General features: G+C 40.8%; 1 protein-coding gene across 4 annotated transcripts in view; it reads right to left on the bottom strand.

Moving 5' to 3' along the window:
* Positions 1-16,220, bottom strand: part of PARN (poly(A)-specific ribonuclease) — a 208,354-nt gene that overhangs the window by 83,946 nt on the left and 108,188 nt on the right. For 3 of the 4 annotated variants that reach the window (XM_088017379.1, XM_088017378.1, XM_028117504.2), the window contains exon 22: positions 11,323-11,512. In XM_088017379.1, coding sequence (XP_087873505.1) covers positions 11,323-11,512 — 190 coding nt within the window. Of the gene's footprint in view, positions 1-5,892; positions 6,101-11,322; positions 11,513-16,220 lie in introns of those variants that run through there. The other variant, XM_028117506.2, reaches the window with a different exon arrangement.

Here is a 16,220-nt window from a genome sequence, read left to right on the forward strand (position 1 = left end):
TCCCACTGCTCAGAAACAAGATAATTAGAGCATCAAAAAGAAGAACAACTGTAATATACTAAAATATATTTAAAAAATATATATATTTTTAAAACCTCATGATAAACAAAACAAAATCACATTGCTCACTGTTAGGTGACAGGAAACCAATTAACTTATTCTGAAGCTGGTTTTTAAAAGGTGTATTGAGGGGAGAGGTTAAAGAATTTATTCTGCTTTTTCTATGTGAACTGTATCTCCAGGTAACTAAAGAGATGAGAAGAAGCCCAATGTGACGCAAGAGGAAATATACATCACTATCTATGAAATATTCTTGCCATGATGTCAGTCCTAAATCTGATCAAGTTTACAGATCTTACTACCAGTTAATTATAAATAGAGTAGTCAGGGAACATGTTAAACAAACTTAAAAGAATGCTCCAGAAAATGGGAAATTCTACAGAGCTAACAACCTCGTTTCTGAAGCACACTGAGGGCTGTGGGAGAATCCAGTGAGAGAAGGAGTTCATAGACTGAGAGAGATGAGACGCATCAACCAAATGTAATATATGAATTGTTTGGAAACCACAGCTCAAACAAAACAATTATTTTAAAAAAATGTGTGAGCAGGAAATTTGAACACTGGCTATCTGATATTAAGGAGTCACTGTTAATTTTTTGTTGTTGTTAGTGGCATTGTAGTTTTGTTTTTAAGTGACTGTTTAATCTTTATACGTACAGAGACCTACGGCTGAAAGGATATGCCATCTGTGATTTGCTTCAAAATTATCTGAAGGGAGAAGGAGAGAAAGAGTACTAATAAAATAGGACTGGCCACATGCTGACTGGTGACATTCTGTGATAGCTAGCTAGCTATGACTTTGTTATATTATTTTCCCTACTTTTGTATATGTTTGAAATTTTTCTGTAATGGAAGCTTTGGGATCTTTTAAGCAGAAATCCAAAAGGGCCTCTCTTCTGCTTCCCAGGATATTGCTTTTAAATGAAAAGATACAAGCTCTCAGAGGTTTTCTTAGGTGATGTGGTGACTATAGTCAAGACAATTATCCCCTATATGGCATGTACCTAGCTGCAATCTGTTTGAGTACCTTCTTCCCTTGAGAACAGACCTGGGAATATGTGGGGGGGGGGGGGGAGGCATGGAAGAAAGAGCAGAGCTCTGCAGATAAACCTGGTATCAAACCCATGTCTTTGCCAAGAACTTTAATCTCCCTGAGGCTCTGGGAGATGTGGACAAACCTCACCTCCTTGACAATGCTGCTATGAGCATCACAAGAGCTAAAACATGAAGGACCAGGGTGCACCTAGGTGGTTCAGTCAGTTAAGGGTCCAACTCTTGATTTTAGCTCAGGTTATGATCTCAGGGTCATGAGAACGAGTCCTGTGTCGGGCTCCACGCTCAGCATGAAGCCTGCTTAAGATTATCTTTCTCCTTCTGCCTCACCATCTCCCCCACCTGCACATGCTCTCTCTCTCTCAAAAAAACAAAAACAAAAACATGAAGGACCTAGCCCAGAACCCGCACTTAAAACTGGCGCTTGCCTATTTATTCATTCACCAATTCACCAAACATCTGAGATACAACTCTGGGTCAGACTCCAGGTTAGGTGTGAGAGATAACAAAGACACAGAAAACACGAAAGCAGATTAATGATGACAGTGGGAAGAGCAATGTATTTAAGGTTCTGAACAGGTAAAAATTTTTGGATCTAGAATTCTATATCCAGCAACATTATCGATTAGGGGAAACAGACACATTTTTATAGCATTTATTAACCATACACTACATATGCAAAAAAGGAAAGAAATCAAAGTCACCCAGGGAAAAGTACTTCCCTCAAAAAAAAAAAAAAAAAAAATTCCACACAAGAAAGGCTGGGATATTTGGAAGATTCTCAGTTGGGTAACGAAGTTTTAATGACACAGGAATACACTTTCTTCCCAATGGGCCCCACCATGCAACTTCTTTCCTTCAGAGAACTGCATTAACACAACCATAAGATTATACATGCTGGACACATGCTGCCATCTCCTAAAATCGACTTCTCAAAAAAGCAGAAAAGTACAGATTTACAAAAAGACAGTTAACAGTGTAACTAATCATGGTGAGAAGAGAAACAGAGAGATATGGAAGGTAACCAAGATAGTTAACAGTGTAACTAATCACGGTGAGAAGAGAAACAGAGATGGAAGGTAAGGCGCCTGCGCTAAATTTATACTCCTTTACAGAACTGACCCAGATATATTGGTCAAAGTTGACAAGACAAGAAATGTATTGGTTAAAGGAAAATGGTCACAGTAGCTAGAAGAAGAGCCAGGGAGGGAGGGGCAAAGATTCTTCTCCCTTCATTTTATATTCTCCTGTTGAGGCAAAATTTTTAAAGATTATGTGCATTTCATCACTTGAATGGTTTAAAAAGTGCCACAGGAAACACCTTCTCTGCTAAAATACACTTAACCCACAAGATGGATACTGGGGTTTGCCAACATTCCTTTCCGGAAGTGGAGGCTCTATCCAAGGGAATATGTAGACTGGAGAAACGTCACGTGGTTAAGAGAAAGACACAGAAGTGAAGCCTGTTCCTAAGCTTCCTAAGCTATAGAACCCAGGAGCAAACAAGAGTGACCCAGCAGGACATTTTCCCCAGGAGAAGCAGCAACAGCTAAAGCTGAATGGAAGGAACCACTGGTGGCCAGAGGGGTGGGGAGAGGGGGAGGTGCGAGGGAAGGGGCGGGGGGGGGGGGGGGGGGGATGGGCAAAAAGGTGAAGGGGATTAAGAGGTACAAACTTCCAGTGACCAATCAGTCACAGGGATGTAAGGTACAGGGTAGGGAATACAGGCAATAATACTGGAACAGCACTGCACCGTGACAGATGGTGACGACAGTTAGCATGGTGAGCCCTGAGTGATGTATAGTATTGTTGGATCACTGAGTCGTTGTACACCTGAAATTAATCTAATACTGTATGGCAATTATACCTCCATAAAAAAAAAAGTTTAATAAAAAAAAAAAAGACAAAGCTGAATGAGGATTTCTGCAGGGATGTCATGGAGCCAGGAGGGGCAGAGAAAAGCAACAAGACATGGGCAACATGGAGCTTCCGAAGGCATTCCTCAATTGCTGAGAGGGTGAGCTGCAACCAGGCAAGACAGGTGGTGCTCAGGCTGCAGAGACATTCTGAGATAGTGGGGGGAGGGCGGGGGGGGGGGGAAAGGTCTGAAAGCCAGAGGCAACCCCCTCTACGTCACAGAAGCAGGAAAGCAATGAAGGTGTTAACAGAGGACCAAGACACAGAGGACAGAAAGGCTGGGTCCGAGTATGTTCTGCCACAGGCTAGTGGTTTCTAATCGTACTGAAATCACGGGGAGAAGAAGCTTCTGAGACATTCTAGTACAGAGATGGCTGGTGGGAATTTAAAAGGCAGTACCCACTGAAACAGTCAAGGATCTTTTCTTCATTTGGTGTGCTGCTTTATTATTTCAGTGCAGTATAAGGCTTTCACGGGTTCACTTGTGACACTGGTTTACCCAATCTGATTTTTTTTTAAATTTTATTATGTTATGTTAATCACCATACAGTACATCATTAGTTTTTGATGTAGTGATCCAAGATTCATTGTTTGCATATAACACCCAGTGCTCCATGCAGTACGTGCCCTCCTTAATACCCATCACCAGGCTCACCCATCCCCCCACACCCCTCCCCTCTAGAACCCTCCGTTTGTTTCTTGGAGTCCATCGTCTCCCATGGTTCATCTCTCCCTCCTATTTCCCCCCTTCATTCTTCCCTTCCTTCTCCTAATGTCCTCCATGGTACTCCTTATGTTCCACAAATAAGTGAAACCATATGATAACTGAATTTCTCTGCTTGACTAATTTCACTTAGCATCATCTCCTCCAGTTCCAACCATGTTGATGCAAAAGTGGGGTATTCATCCTTTCTGATGGCTGAGTGATATTCCATTGTATATATGGACCACATCTTCTTTATCCATTCGTCTGTTGAAGGGCATCTCGGCTCTTTCCACAGTTTGGTTATTTTGGACATTGCTGCTATGAACATTGGGGTGCATATGGCCCTTCTTTTCACTACATCTGTATCTTTGGGGTAAATATCCAGTAGCGCAATTGCTGGGGACAGTGTAGCTCTATTTTTAATTTTTATTATATACTCCCTATCTAAAAATTCTCCAACCATGGGCATTTTCAAAACTCTCAGCCTTAGGTTGAGAAGAAACTACTTATTACCTGAGGAGAGAAGCAAAGGATCTCTAGAGAGTGTATCAGTTTCCTCCGCATGCTCTGCCCTGCATATGGTGTAAAAACATCTGGAATTTAAGAGCCAGAAGGGACCTTAGCACTTTTTTCCCAACAAAATGCCTCATTTAAGATGAGAAAACAGAGGCAGATACTGGGCCCTGGATGGGTATTTACTGAAGGGAAGAGTGAAAGGGCAGCTCCCCTTTTTGCTAATGTAATATGCTCATTCAGTCACTTTGAGAAAGCACTAACTTTCTATGACAACCATGTGGAATCTGAAAACCGTAACTTTGATATATGCTTTAGCGTTTCCTACATAAGCAGGAATTCCCAGGAGCTACTACACTGTCAAGGAAGGCTGAAGTGGAGTCTCACAGACAGAAAACAGGAGAAAGAAGAGACTAGCCAAAGGGTTTTTCCCAACAGTTGAAAAAAAACGCAAATTGTAAATAATCCAGAGACACGACTGACCAAAATCTCTTCAGGGCAAAGCATCTTTGGAAAACCATTTTCTTTAATTAGAGAACATTCTTAATAAAATGAGAATGGTAATAGCACCTGTCTTTCGGGAAGGTTTCAAACTTCAGGGCTTATTTATGGGGACTAAATACCTAGTAGGGAGATTTTAAATATTTTTGCATCCACTGGAAAGAAGGATTCTTTAAACACCATGCTAACCTGTATTTATTCAGATTTCATGCCACTCAAGCAAATTTATGTCTGGTCCAGTTTCCCAGAATCTAAGCCCTAGCTTTGTCCAGTTATCAACTATAGGCTCTTTGAATATTCTGGACACTGAATCCATCACAGACAAGAAAAGTAGTATGTGCCACCATATGAACACAAACAGCCAAAGGAGCTGATGTCCATTTCCGTCAACAGCCCGGGGGAGAAGCTCAGCTGCTGTGAGAGCACTCCCAGGGTCTTAGAGTCCACTCGCTAAAGCTAAGAGAAGTGAGGTTCAGGGCTGCGGCAAACTTCCCCTCGACCACAGGGCCCCCGCACGTCCCCCCAGTCTGCACTATACCTTTCATGAGGAAGGCCTGCATGTTTGTGTTTATACTTAATGCCATTTTCACCATACTTCAGCCCCTTATTTTCTTTTTTTTTTTTTTTAAGATTTTATTTATTTATTCATGAGAGACAGAGGGAGAGAGAGAGAAGCAGAGGGAGAAGCAGGCTCCCAAGGAGCAGGGAGCCCTATGCGGGACTCGATCCCACGACCCTGGGATCATGACCCGAGCCGAAGGCAGACGCCCAACCATCTGAGCCACCCAGGCGCCCCCCTTATTTTCTTCACAAGCATTAACTGTTTAAAAAAAGAAAAGGAAAGGAAAAGAACAAAAAGACCACCACTGTATCAAGTTTACAGCATATGGAGAAGTAAAATAGGAGACAAAAGATCACAAAGGATAAGAGGGAGGTAAATGGAAAGAGACTATTGTAAGAGTCCTCGGTGGTCCATGAAGCAGTGTGATTTTCACTTGAAGATCCACTGTGATACATGGAAGAGGCACCTTATAATTTCTAGAGCAGTGCTTGGACAACAGAAATATGTGAACCACAAATGCCATTTAAAATTTTCTAGAAGCCACCATTTAAAAAAAAAAGTGAAAAGAAACCAGTGAAGTTAATTTTAATAATATTTTATTTAGCCCAATATACCCACAATATTATCATTTCAACATGTCATCAATTCTTCAAAATCTGTTGTGTATATTAAATCGACAACACATCTCAGTTTGGACTAGCCACACGTGAAGTACTCAACGGCCACATGTGGCTGGTGGCTACTGTACTGGACAGGGTAGTTCTACATCAGGAGTCAGCAAATTGTTCTGCAAAGGGACAGACAGTACACAAATTGAGTTTTGCGGGTCACAGGTCTCTGTCAAACTACCCAAATCTGCCACTGTAAGGCAAAGCAGCCAGAGGTAATATGTAAATTAACAAGCATGGCCGCATTCCAATAAAACTTTATAAAAACACGTGGACCGGAGTTGGCCTATGGGCTCTAGTTTGTCAACCACTACTCTGGAGCAATGACTAAAAAAATAACACCAAGAAGTAAAAGCCAAAAAGTCAACAGAGAAGATAAACAGGATGCTAAAATATCAGCAAATACCAACTAATATACAATTCATTCAAAAGGCAACATAAAAGAAGAAAAGAGGGACAAAACCCAAGCAGGACAAATAGAAAACAAATACCAAGATGGAAGGCAGACCTATCTGTATCATTCATTAGATTAAATGTAAAAGAAAGGGGTTGTGAGAATGAATAAAACAGCAAGACCCAAGTATATGCTGTTTATAAGAAACACACTTTATAAAGACAAACAAGTTACCAGTAAAAGGTTGAATAAAATTTTCTATGCAAACATCAAGGTTAAGAAACAAGAGCGCCAATATTAATTATCAGATAAAATACACATCAAAAAAGATTATTACTAGATATCAAGAGGAATATTCCATACTGATGAAAGGGGCAATTCATTAAGAAGACACAGTAATCCTTAATAGGCACATGCCTATCAAAAGAGCTGCAAAATACATGAAACAAGAAATTGATAAAATTAAATGAAAAAACAGACTTACGACCACAGTTGGAAATTTCAACACCTCTCTCAGTAGGTGAAAGAAAAAGCAGAACCCCCACCCCCACCGCCAACTCCCCAAAAAATCAGTAAGGATATACATTCGAGCACCACGAATCAATGTAACCTGAAATGACAATAATGAAATGTTACACTCATTCAAGTGCACATGGAACATTCACCAAGACAGACCACATGCCGGGCCATAAAACCAGTGTCAATAATTATCAAAGAAGTTCTAAATAACTTCCTGGTCAAAGAAAAAAGCACAAGAAAAATTAGAAAATATCTTCTAATAGACAGTAGTAAAAAGACAACCTATAAAAATCTGAGGGATGCAGCTAAGCAGTCTAAAGGAAAATTTACAGCTTTAAATGCTTTTATTAGAAAAGAAGAAATGTATAAAATCAGGAAGTTAAGTTCCCACTTTAAGAAGCTAGGCAAAGAATAACATTAATACAAAACAAGAGGGCGCCTGAGTGGCTCAGTCATTAAGCGTCTGCCTTCAGCTCAGGTCATGATCCCAGGGTCCTGGGATTGAGCCCTGCATCGGGCTCCCTGCTCTGCAGGAAGCCTGCTTCTCCCTCTCCCACTCCCTCTGCTTGTGTTCCCTCTTTCGCTGTGTCTCTCTCTGTCAAATAAATAAATAAAATCTTTAAAAAAAAATAAAATACAAAACAAGAAATAATAAGAACAAGGATATAAATAAATGGAAAAAAAAAGAAGACAAAAAAAAAAAACAATAAAAAGTTGGTTCTTTGAAAGAACTGATAAACACCTAGCAAGGAAAAGAGCAAGTAAACACATATTACCAGTATCAGAAATTTTTAAAGGGACACAATTGTAGATTCTACAGATATAAAAATTATAAGGGAACGTTTTGAGCTAATAATTTTATGCTAACAAATTTGACAATTTAAATGAAATGAAATATTCCTTAAAAAACACGAATTACTAGAAGTGATCCAAGAAGAAACAAAAAATCTACACAATCCTGTATCTATTACAGAAATTGAGTCCATAATCAAAACCATTCCACAAAAAAACTTTATGCCCAAATGTCTTCACTGGTAAACTCTACCAAAAACTTAAAACAAAAACAAAAACCACCCTATACACACTGTTGGAAAATAACAAAAGAGGAACTTCTTAACTATTTCTATGAGGTCAGCATAAATCTGATAACCAAAATTGACAAAGATTTAAAAAAAAAGAAAAAAATTTCAATCTAGTATTTCTCATGAACAAAGATATAAAAATACTTAACGAAACATTACCACATCAAGTCCAGTAGTACATAGGAAGGATCATACATCAGGACCAAGTAGGATTTCTCTCAGGAATGCAAATCTGCTTAAGCATTCAAAAACCAATTGATGTCATTCAAAATATTAAGGAAATAAAGGACAAAAACCATACAACCTAAAGATACAGAAAAGGCATGTGAAAATATTCGACATCTATTCAAACTTTCAGCGAAGTGGAAATGGAAGGCAACTTCCTAAACCCAAAAGAGGACTAACTGGACAATCGAAGAGCCGGGTTCCTGGGGAAGCAATGGACTTCCCCTGTCTATTACTGGAAACAAGACAAGGATATCCACCCTTCCCACTTCTATGTGACAACAGACCAGAGGTGCTAGTCAGTGCAAATAGGCAAGAAAAAGAAAAGGCATAAAGATTGGAAAAGAAATAAAACTGTTGTTAATAGCATACCAATAGGATTGTGTGCATAAAAAACCCTGTGGAATATTAAAAAAAAAAAAACTATCAGAATAAGTCAATTTTAAAAGGTTGCAGCATAGAAAGTCGATATACAACAACTCATATGTCTATACAGAAGCAACAATTTGAAGATGAAATTTAAGTAACAGTTCCATTTACAATAGCAATAATATATTTAAGAAGAAAATTAACATTAGATTTGTAAGACTCCTACAGTAAAAACTACGAAACAGGCTGAATGAAAAAAGAGGTAAGAGGACTGTAAAATTTGTGTGGAATACAAAGGATCTAGATTAGCCAAAACAATCTGACAAAGAATAATAATGTTGGAGGGTTTATGCTACCTGATTTTAAGACTTACTATAAAGCCACAGAAATAAAGTGTGGTATTGGCACAAAAACAGGCATAAAAATGATTGGAACAGAACAGTCTAGAAATAGACCTAGACATACATGGTCAATTTATTTTTGACAGAAATGCCAAGTCAATCCAACGAGGAAAGAGAAGTCTTTTTAACAAACGTTGCTGGAACAAGTGGATATCCATATTAAAAAAAAAAAAAAAAAAAAACTAAATCGTGACTCGTATCTCATTCCATATACAAAATTCATTTGAAATGGGTCACGATTTAAATGGAAAAACTAAAACTATAAACCTTCTGGAAGAAAACCGGTGCAACCTCAGAGTAGGCAAAGATTTAACTATAAAAGAAAAAAAATCATAGACATGACTCCATCAAAATTAAAAATATCTGCTCATCAAAATCACTAACAAGATGAATATGCAACCCCAGATTCGAAAAACACATTTGCAGCCCATACATCTATATGACAAAGGACGTGTCTCCAGAATACATAAAAGAACTCCCACCGATCAACAGTAAAAAGACAAAAACCCAATTAGAAAATGGGCTTACACACCCACCTCAAAATGAAGATATCTGAATGGCCAACCAGCACACAAAAAGGTGGTCAACATCATTAGTCACCAGAGAAATGCAAATTAAGACCACAACGCAATACCCATCTTGTACCCTCTAGAATGGCTGAAATAAAAAAGACAGCACTACGCGTTGGCAATCACGCAGGGCAACCAATACATTCACACAATACTAGTGGGGTATAAAATGGTACATCTAGTTTGGAGAACTGTCTGGATGTTCTTATAAAGTTTAACACACACACACTTACCCGGAGAACCAACAATGCTACTCTTAGGTACTGACTCAGGAGAAATGAAAATATATAGCCACAAGACATTTTTTATAGAAATGTTCATAGTGACCTTATATATAATAGTCTCAAACCGGAAACAACCCAAACATCCACCAAAAGGAGAGGAGGTAAATGTTGTATATTCACACAGTGGAGTACTACTGAACAATGAAATAATAACAAACTCCTGATACACACAATACAAGGGTGAATTTCAAACCTATGGTAAGTGAGGGGCGCCTGGATGACACAGTCGGTTGAGTGTCCGACTCTTGGTTTCAGCACAGGTCATGATCTCAGGGTGGTGAGATCGAGCCCCAGTCCTGGCCACGCTCAGCATGGAGTCTGCTTGAGATTCTTTTCCCCTCCCTTCCCTCTGTTCCTCCCACAACTTGTGCACTCTCTCTAAAATAAATAAATAAAATCTTTAAAAAAAAAAGTTAAGGGAAAGAAGCCAAGCACAATACAATTCCCAATGTGATTCCATTTTTTATAAAGTCCAAGAATAATCAAAATTAATGCATAGTCATAGATATGACAAATGGATGCTTAGGGCAGCAGAGGCTTGGGGTTGCTTGAAAAGGGATGCAAGGAAATGTGAAGAGACAGAAATGTTCTATGTCCTGCTTTGGATGGTGGATACATTGCTGCATATAACTCTAAGAACTCTGAACTAACATTTTAGATCTGTTCATTTTATTGTATATTATGTGTTAATAATCAAGACACCCATCACACCCATCACAGAGCCCAAGGAGGGGCCAAAACACATGACCCTGAAATCAAGACCCTAGCTGAGATCAAGAGTCAAAAGCTTAACTGACCAAGCCACACAGGTACCCCATATCTCCATTTTTTAAATCTCTAAAGGCCATTTAAAAATCATAGAGGGCAATCCAAAATATTAACAGTGATTCTTCTGGGTGATGGGATTATGGCTAATATTCTTCAGTCAGTTCACACTTTTCTAATCTTTTATCATTTTCTGTAATGAACTTTCCCCCATTTTCTTACCCACATTTTGTCGTTTCACAGAGATACAAGTGACCACTACGTATCTTCTGAGGGAAGGATTTTGGGTAATGAGGGGAAGTATGTCAAGTTCTCTTTCTACAGCAGGCATGTGGTTCAGTGTCTCCAAGGGATCTGAAACGAGGTCGGAAGCCCAAGCAGGAGCATCAGGGCGGACTGCGGGGAGGAGGAGAGGGTGGATCGGACCCAGATGACCCTGTTCCTTCACTGAACTTATGCGCGGGTCACAGAGCCTCTGCGTCCACACCTCTGAAATGGGAATGAGACGTATCCTGTCTGCCTCAAGGGGGTTTTACATGTTTAACTGCAAGAGCTGCGAGTCTACACGGCACAGAAGGAATCTGGGTAGCAGTAACTTCTGATATTATGTGGAAAGTTAGAAAAAAAGTCTTTCTCGAAAGTCAGATTTAGGACTTAATCCTGTGAGAAGAGGGAAGAAAAGCTATTGCTAGAACAACTCTGCCCTTTTAATTCAACAGTCGAGAGCTCTTACCTATTGGTATGGTAGTAGTGATTCTGCAGAGCATAGGATATGCACTGAGTGTTTAACCGTTTTCTCTCAACCTCCTGCCAAGTATCTTCTGTCCACTTTCTCTTGATCTGCTTCTCCTTGTGTTTTTTCCCCACATATTCGGCGTAGGTCTGGATCCGATAGCTTTCTGCATATTTGCTGGTATTGACAGCTACAAGGAAAAGAAAAAAATCCGTATAAGAAAGTCTAGCCTAGTCCCGGAGATGTCACTTTTGAAAAGTGGCCTGAGGTCATCAAAGAAACCGGAAATTCGGGTCTGAGTTCTGACCACAGCTCCACCACTGAGAAGCTGGGGCGGGGGGGGGGGGGGGGGGGCGGCAGGGGTGCAGGGGCGGGGCTTGAGGATGTCCCATGGGCTCTCCCCAGATCTCAGTGTTTTCATCTGGAGAAAAGAAATCACTGTGCCCCAATCTTCCTGATGGCCTGAGAGTGCTCTATAAACTATAAAGAACCATAATGGTGGTAAGTGAAAGGTATTTGCAGGTAACATTACTGCTTGAAAATTACTCATTCTCAGTGTAAGGAAATGGGGAAAAAAAGAAACCTCTAAGGGGATAACTGTAAACCCTTACTTGTTAAAAATGAAAATGAAAGCAACACTGACTACAGAGCTGACCACTGTGTCAGAAACTAAAGGTCTACCCTCTGTCTGTGCCCAGGATTTTACCCACGTGGTGTCTCATCTCACAGTTCCTCCATCTGCAAGGGAGGAACTGCCTCTACTCATGAGAAAGCGGGAGCACGGAAGAGGAGGGGCTGCCACGGGCCATACCGTGGGTCAGCAGCAGTGCTGGGGTGCAAAACCAGGCTGCTCTGACCCGAAGGCCAGGACCTTTCCTGTCACTCGGCACTTCACTTTGAACTCTGCAAATTCAAGATATCCCCACCATGCTTGAGACATGGCTCTTCTCCTTCCGCTTTTAAAGACTGCTAATTCTCCGTAATGTGCTTCTGGCTGGCAGGAGCACTTGAGAGCTGGAGCTTATTCCCTCCCTGGTGTTAACATTTCACTAGGGCCAGGTCGGTTTCCTTTGAGTCCTTGCTGCCTGCTCCTCGGAGACTACTGGAAAGAATGTGCTGGGAGCATGGGAGTGAGGATCCATGGGAGACCTGCTGGCAGATGGGCAGCCATTCACCGGTTCTGGCTCCTGCAGTTTGAGCATACACTCTCTTAGCCCACCATCACTACCACCGCTTACTAGCCACACTGGTGGCGAGACAGTGAGCATCTGGCCATGCTGGTCGGGGCCATTAGGAGCAGACTTGGTACCTGGGCATCTGATGTCTAAAACACAGAGTCTGTGTACTCACTCCTAGCAATGTTCTTGGTACAGAGTCGTTCTCACTAAATACTGTGTGAATGAATGCACAGCAGAATACAAGTGGTAACAAGAATTCAGTCCTTAAGTATATCAGCGCCAGACAAGGGATCTGGTCCATTGGGGACCTTAAGTCAGAGGGCAAGACAATTGTATGAGAGGCAGAAACTCCACATATCCAACACCTGACGTTTTTCATCTTTGCTCCAAGTGGACCAGATCTGCCTAAAACTTCCAAGCACAGCCGTGGTTTACAGAATATCATGCCCTAAATGTTTAGCCATCTAAGGAGCAAAACATAACAACCACCACCACAAAACAAGAAAACAAAAACAAAAACAAAACTCTACTCTTCAAAAAAATTACAAATTTTTACTAAGAAGCTTGCGTAACTTTTCAAATATCCATTCTAGAGTTAAAGAGAAAAAACGGGGGTGGGGGACCCCAGAATATTACAGAACTTCCCTATTATACAAAGTCTCCCAAAGAAGGAGAGTGAGTTACTGAATTGTGAGCTCAAAGCAGCGTGCTCTGACTCACTCCCGAGGAGATAAACAGAAAAAGCATCCAGTTCTGGAGATGTGCGACTGACCAAAGTCACTCCTCAGCACAGAACCACAGAAACAGGATCCTTTCTCGAAAATTTTACTCCTTGGGACAGCTACTTTTCTTGCTTTCAACGGTCCACATTTCTGACTTTCTCCATTCATTTAACCAGCTGACCATTTAAATATCCAACAAGCAGCACCCACCCATCTCCGCCCGGCAACTGCTCACTGTCCCAGGGACCATGTTAGATATTCGGTAAAACAAGACAAGATTTCCACTCTTAAGATTATCCTGTCGCCTGCAAACTTCATGTAGGGGTAATTTCCCTGTAAGCATAAGACTATCTTACTACTACAGGTTAAACTATCTGTGAGATCCATAATAAGAACCCACAGATTCTACCATTATTATTTGGTCAAGATTGTTGGCAAATAAGCACCTCCTGGATTTTCCTCTTTAAGATCCATTCTTTATTCCAGCAGGTTTATTCTGCAGGCAGGCCCCAGAGGGATGCCAACTGCAATAATCCCTCTCTCAAGTTTCACTTGGACTCCCAAGTAAAAGAGGAGGCTTGAGTCAATATTCCCCATGAAAGCAAAGGTGATGATAGGGTCATAAAGGAGCCAAGATGATCTATTTAACAGTATCCGGTTGTTTCCAATAATTGAGCTCGCAGCCCCAGGGACAAACGTTGCAAACAACTCCCTAACCACGGTGGGGAATTTATCAGAGCACATGTGGAATTAGGATCACTTAAAAGGGGAAACAAATAACAACCCACTTTTCACCGCTGGGCTTCACATGGCAGTCATTCACCAGCATTCCTTCACATCCCAGCAGCTCTGGAGCTCTCGGCCTTTAATCTGGAAGCCAAGCTCTGGCTCCAAGCCACCCCTCCTCGAATGGATGAATCAGCAAAATGAATTGGCTGTCAGCTGTGTCCTCCAGTGATTCCAGCTCGCCTGTCAGAAGCAGCATGGAGCAGGCTGCCTGGCAACACTAACCTTCTCCAAATTTGTCAGGGAAATGATTCAAGACCATCTTTCGGTCGCGCCACTTGGTAAGAGTCTCTGGGGCAATGCACATATGCCAACGGCCCTCCCAGCTTCCCGGCAGGTGAGCGAGGGCAGCTGCCCTCACGTGGGCTCACCCACTCACAGCCTCCCCAAGCCAGCTCTGCTCACTCTGCACCCATTACAGCATTTCATCTCCACGAGGGCCCCGCCAGGAAGGGATGCTCTAGTCACTGAGATCAGGGCAGCACGGCTGCTTGCCCAAAGTCTTGTAGGTAAGCCACAAAGCCGGTTTGGAACCAAGACATGATTTTTTTTTTTTTTTTAATGTAATACTGCCAGGTGTCTGCCATATTTTTTTTATGTATTTAGAAGACAATTGTCTTCTAATGGATCCTTTACTAGGAGTTTTAAAGACTTTCTTAAAATGTTTTAGACTTTTTTTCCTAAAAATTAAATAAATAGATGAAAAATCTTTGTAAAAAAAATTAAGAACTTACCATTACTGTTAGGCAAAGTCTCTCCAACTAAGTTGACGGAGATACGTTATGATTATGGACAAGAGGACTTCAGATATAGACTCCTTCCTAAATTGACCTATAGATTTACTGCAACTCCAATAAAAAGAAATTCTACATTTTAATAGAACACTGAAAAAATTAAAAATGAAATTTTAAAAAGTCTCAATAAAAAACAGAGCAGGGTTAGTCAGGGACTGGCGTAGAAGGTCAACTGCAAAGGGGATGAGGGAATTATGGGGGTGATGGAGCCATCCTGTGTCTTCACTACGGTGGTCGTTACATGATTGTACGCATTTCCTGAACAAGAGCTGCACAACAAAGAGGGTATCTTTACCGTACAGAAATTATACCCCAATTATTCAGTGGAACTGGAAAGGTTAACTCCAAAAGTTAAATGGAAGAACAAATGGGCCAACAATGGCCCAGACCTTTCTGAAGAAGAGTAAGCAAGGGGGACGTTGCCTTGCTAAGCTATAAAAGCTTACTGTAAAGACAGAGTGACTAAGACGGTGGAGCAATGGGAGAGAGATCAACAAACTGACCAACAATATAGAAGCGCCTAGAAAGAGACTTACGCATCTGTGAAACTTTGATTTTTGACAGAGACAGCAAGACAGAGAATGTGGAAAAGGAAAAGCTGGAAAAACTGTTTATCCATAGGAAAAAAATGAAATTGGACTCTTAGTCACACCATGCTGAAAAATCAACTCCAGATGGATGGAGAACTGAAATGTCAAAAGCAAACTTTGAAAACTTGAAAAGAAAATATAAATGAGTATCTTTCTGGGCTTGAAGCAGGAAAGAATTTATAAAGACACAAAAAGTGTTAAGCATTCAACAAAGGTCAATTAGTATGACTCCATTAAATTAAAACTTCTGTCCATCAGTAGACACTTCAGAGTGAAGACAATCCACAAGCTGGAAGAAGATATTTGTAACGCATGGAACTGGTGAAGGATTAGCACCAGAATACATAAAAATGCCTACAAAACAAGAAAACCCGCAACAACAAAAGGGGCAAAGACATGAAAAGCATGCACAGTCATTTCATAGCAAAGAAAGTATATAATGCCAATAATTATATAAAGAGACGCTCAAGCTCAGGCAAAGACAAGTTCTGAGAACAATATCATTTTGTGTGTTTTCCTGGCAAAAAAATTTAAAAGACTGCTAAGAGCAATGGCTGGGAAGATGTGGAGCAATGAGATCGCTACCGGCATAACCACTGTGGAAAACAACTTCACATTCTCACTTAATGTTGCCCATTCACACATCCTATTGCCCAGCAGTTCCACTCTTACACATATATTAATACATGAGTATTATGATGTAAATACAAGAACTTTTTTTTTTAAAGATTTCATTTATTTATTTGACAGAGACACAGCGAGAGAGGGAACACAAGCAGGGGGAGTGGCAGAGGGAGAAGCAGGCTTCCCGCTGAGCAGGGAGCCCAA

This window comes from Eumetopias jubatus, unplaced genomic scaffold, assembly GCF_037043125.1.
Source record: "Eumetopias jubatus isolate StellerSeaLion01/CBP00866 unplaced genomic scaffold, mEumJub1_p1.0 scaffold_12, whole genome shotgun sequence".
Lineage (NCBI taxonomy): Eukaryota > Metazoa > Chordata > Mammalia > Carnivora > Otariidae > Eumetopias > Eumetopias jubatus.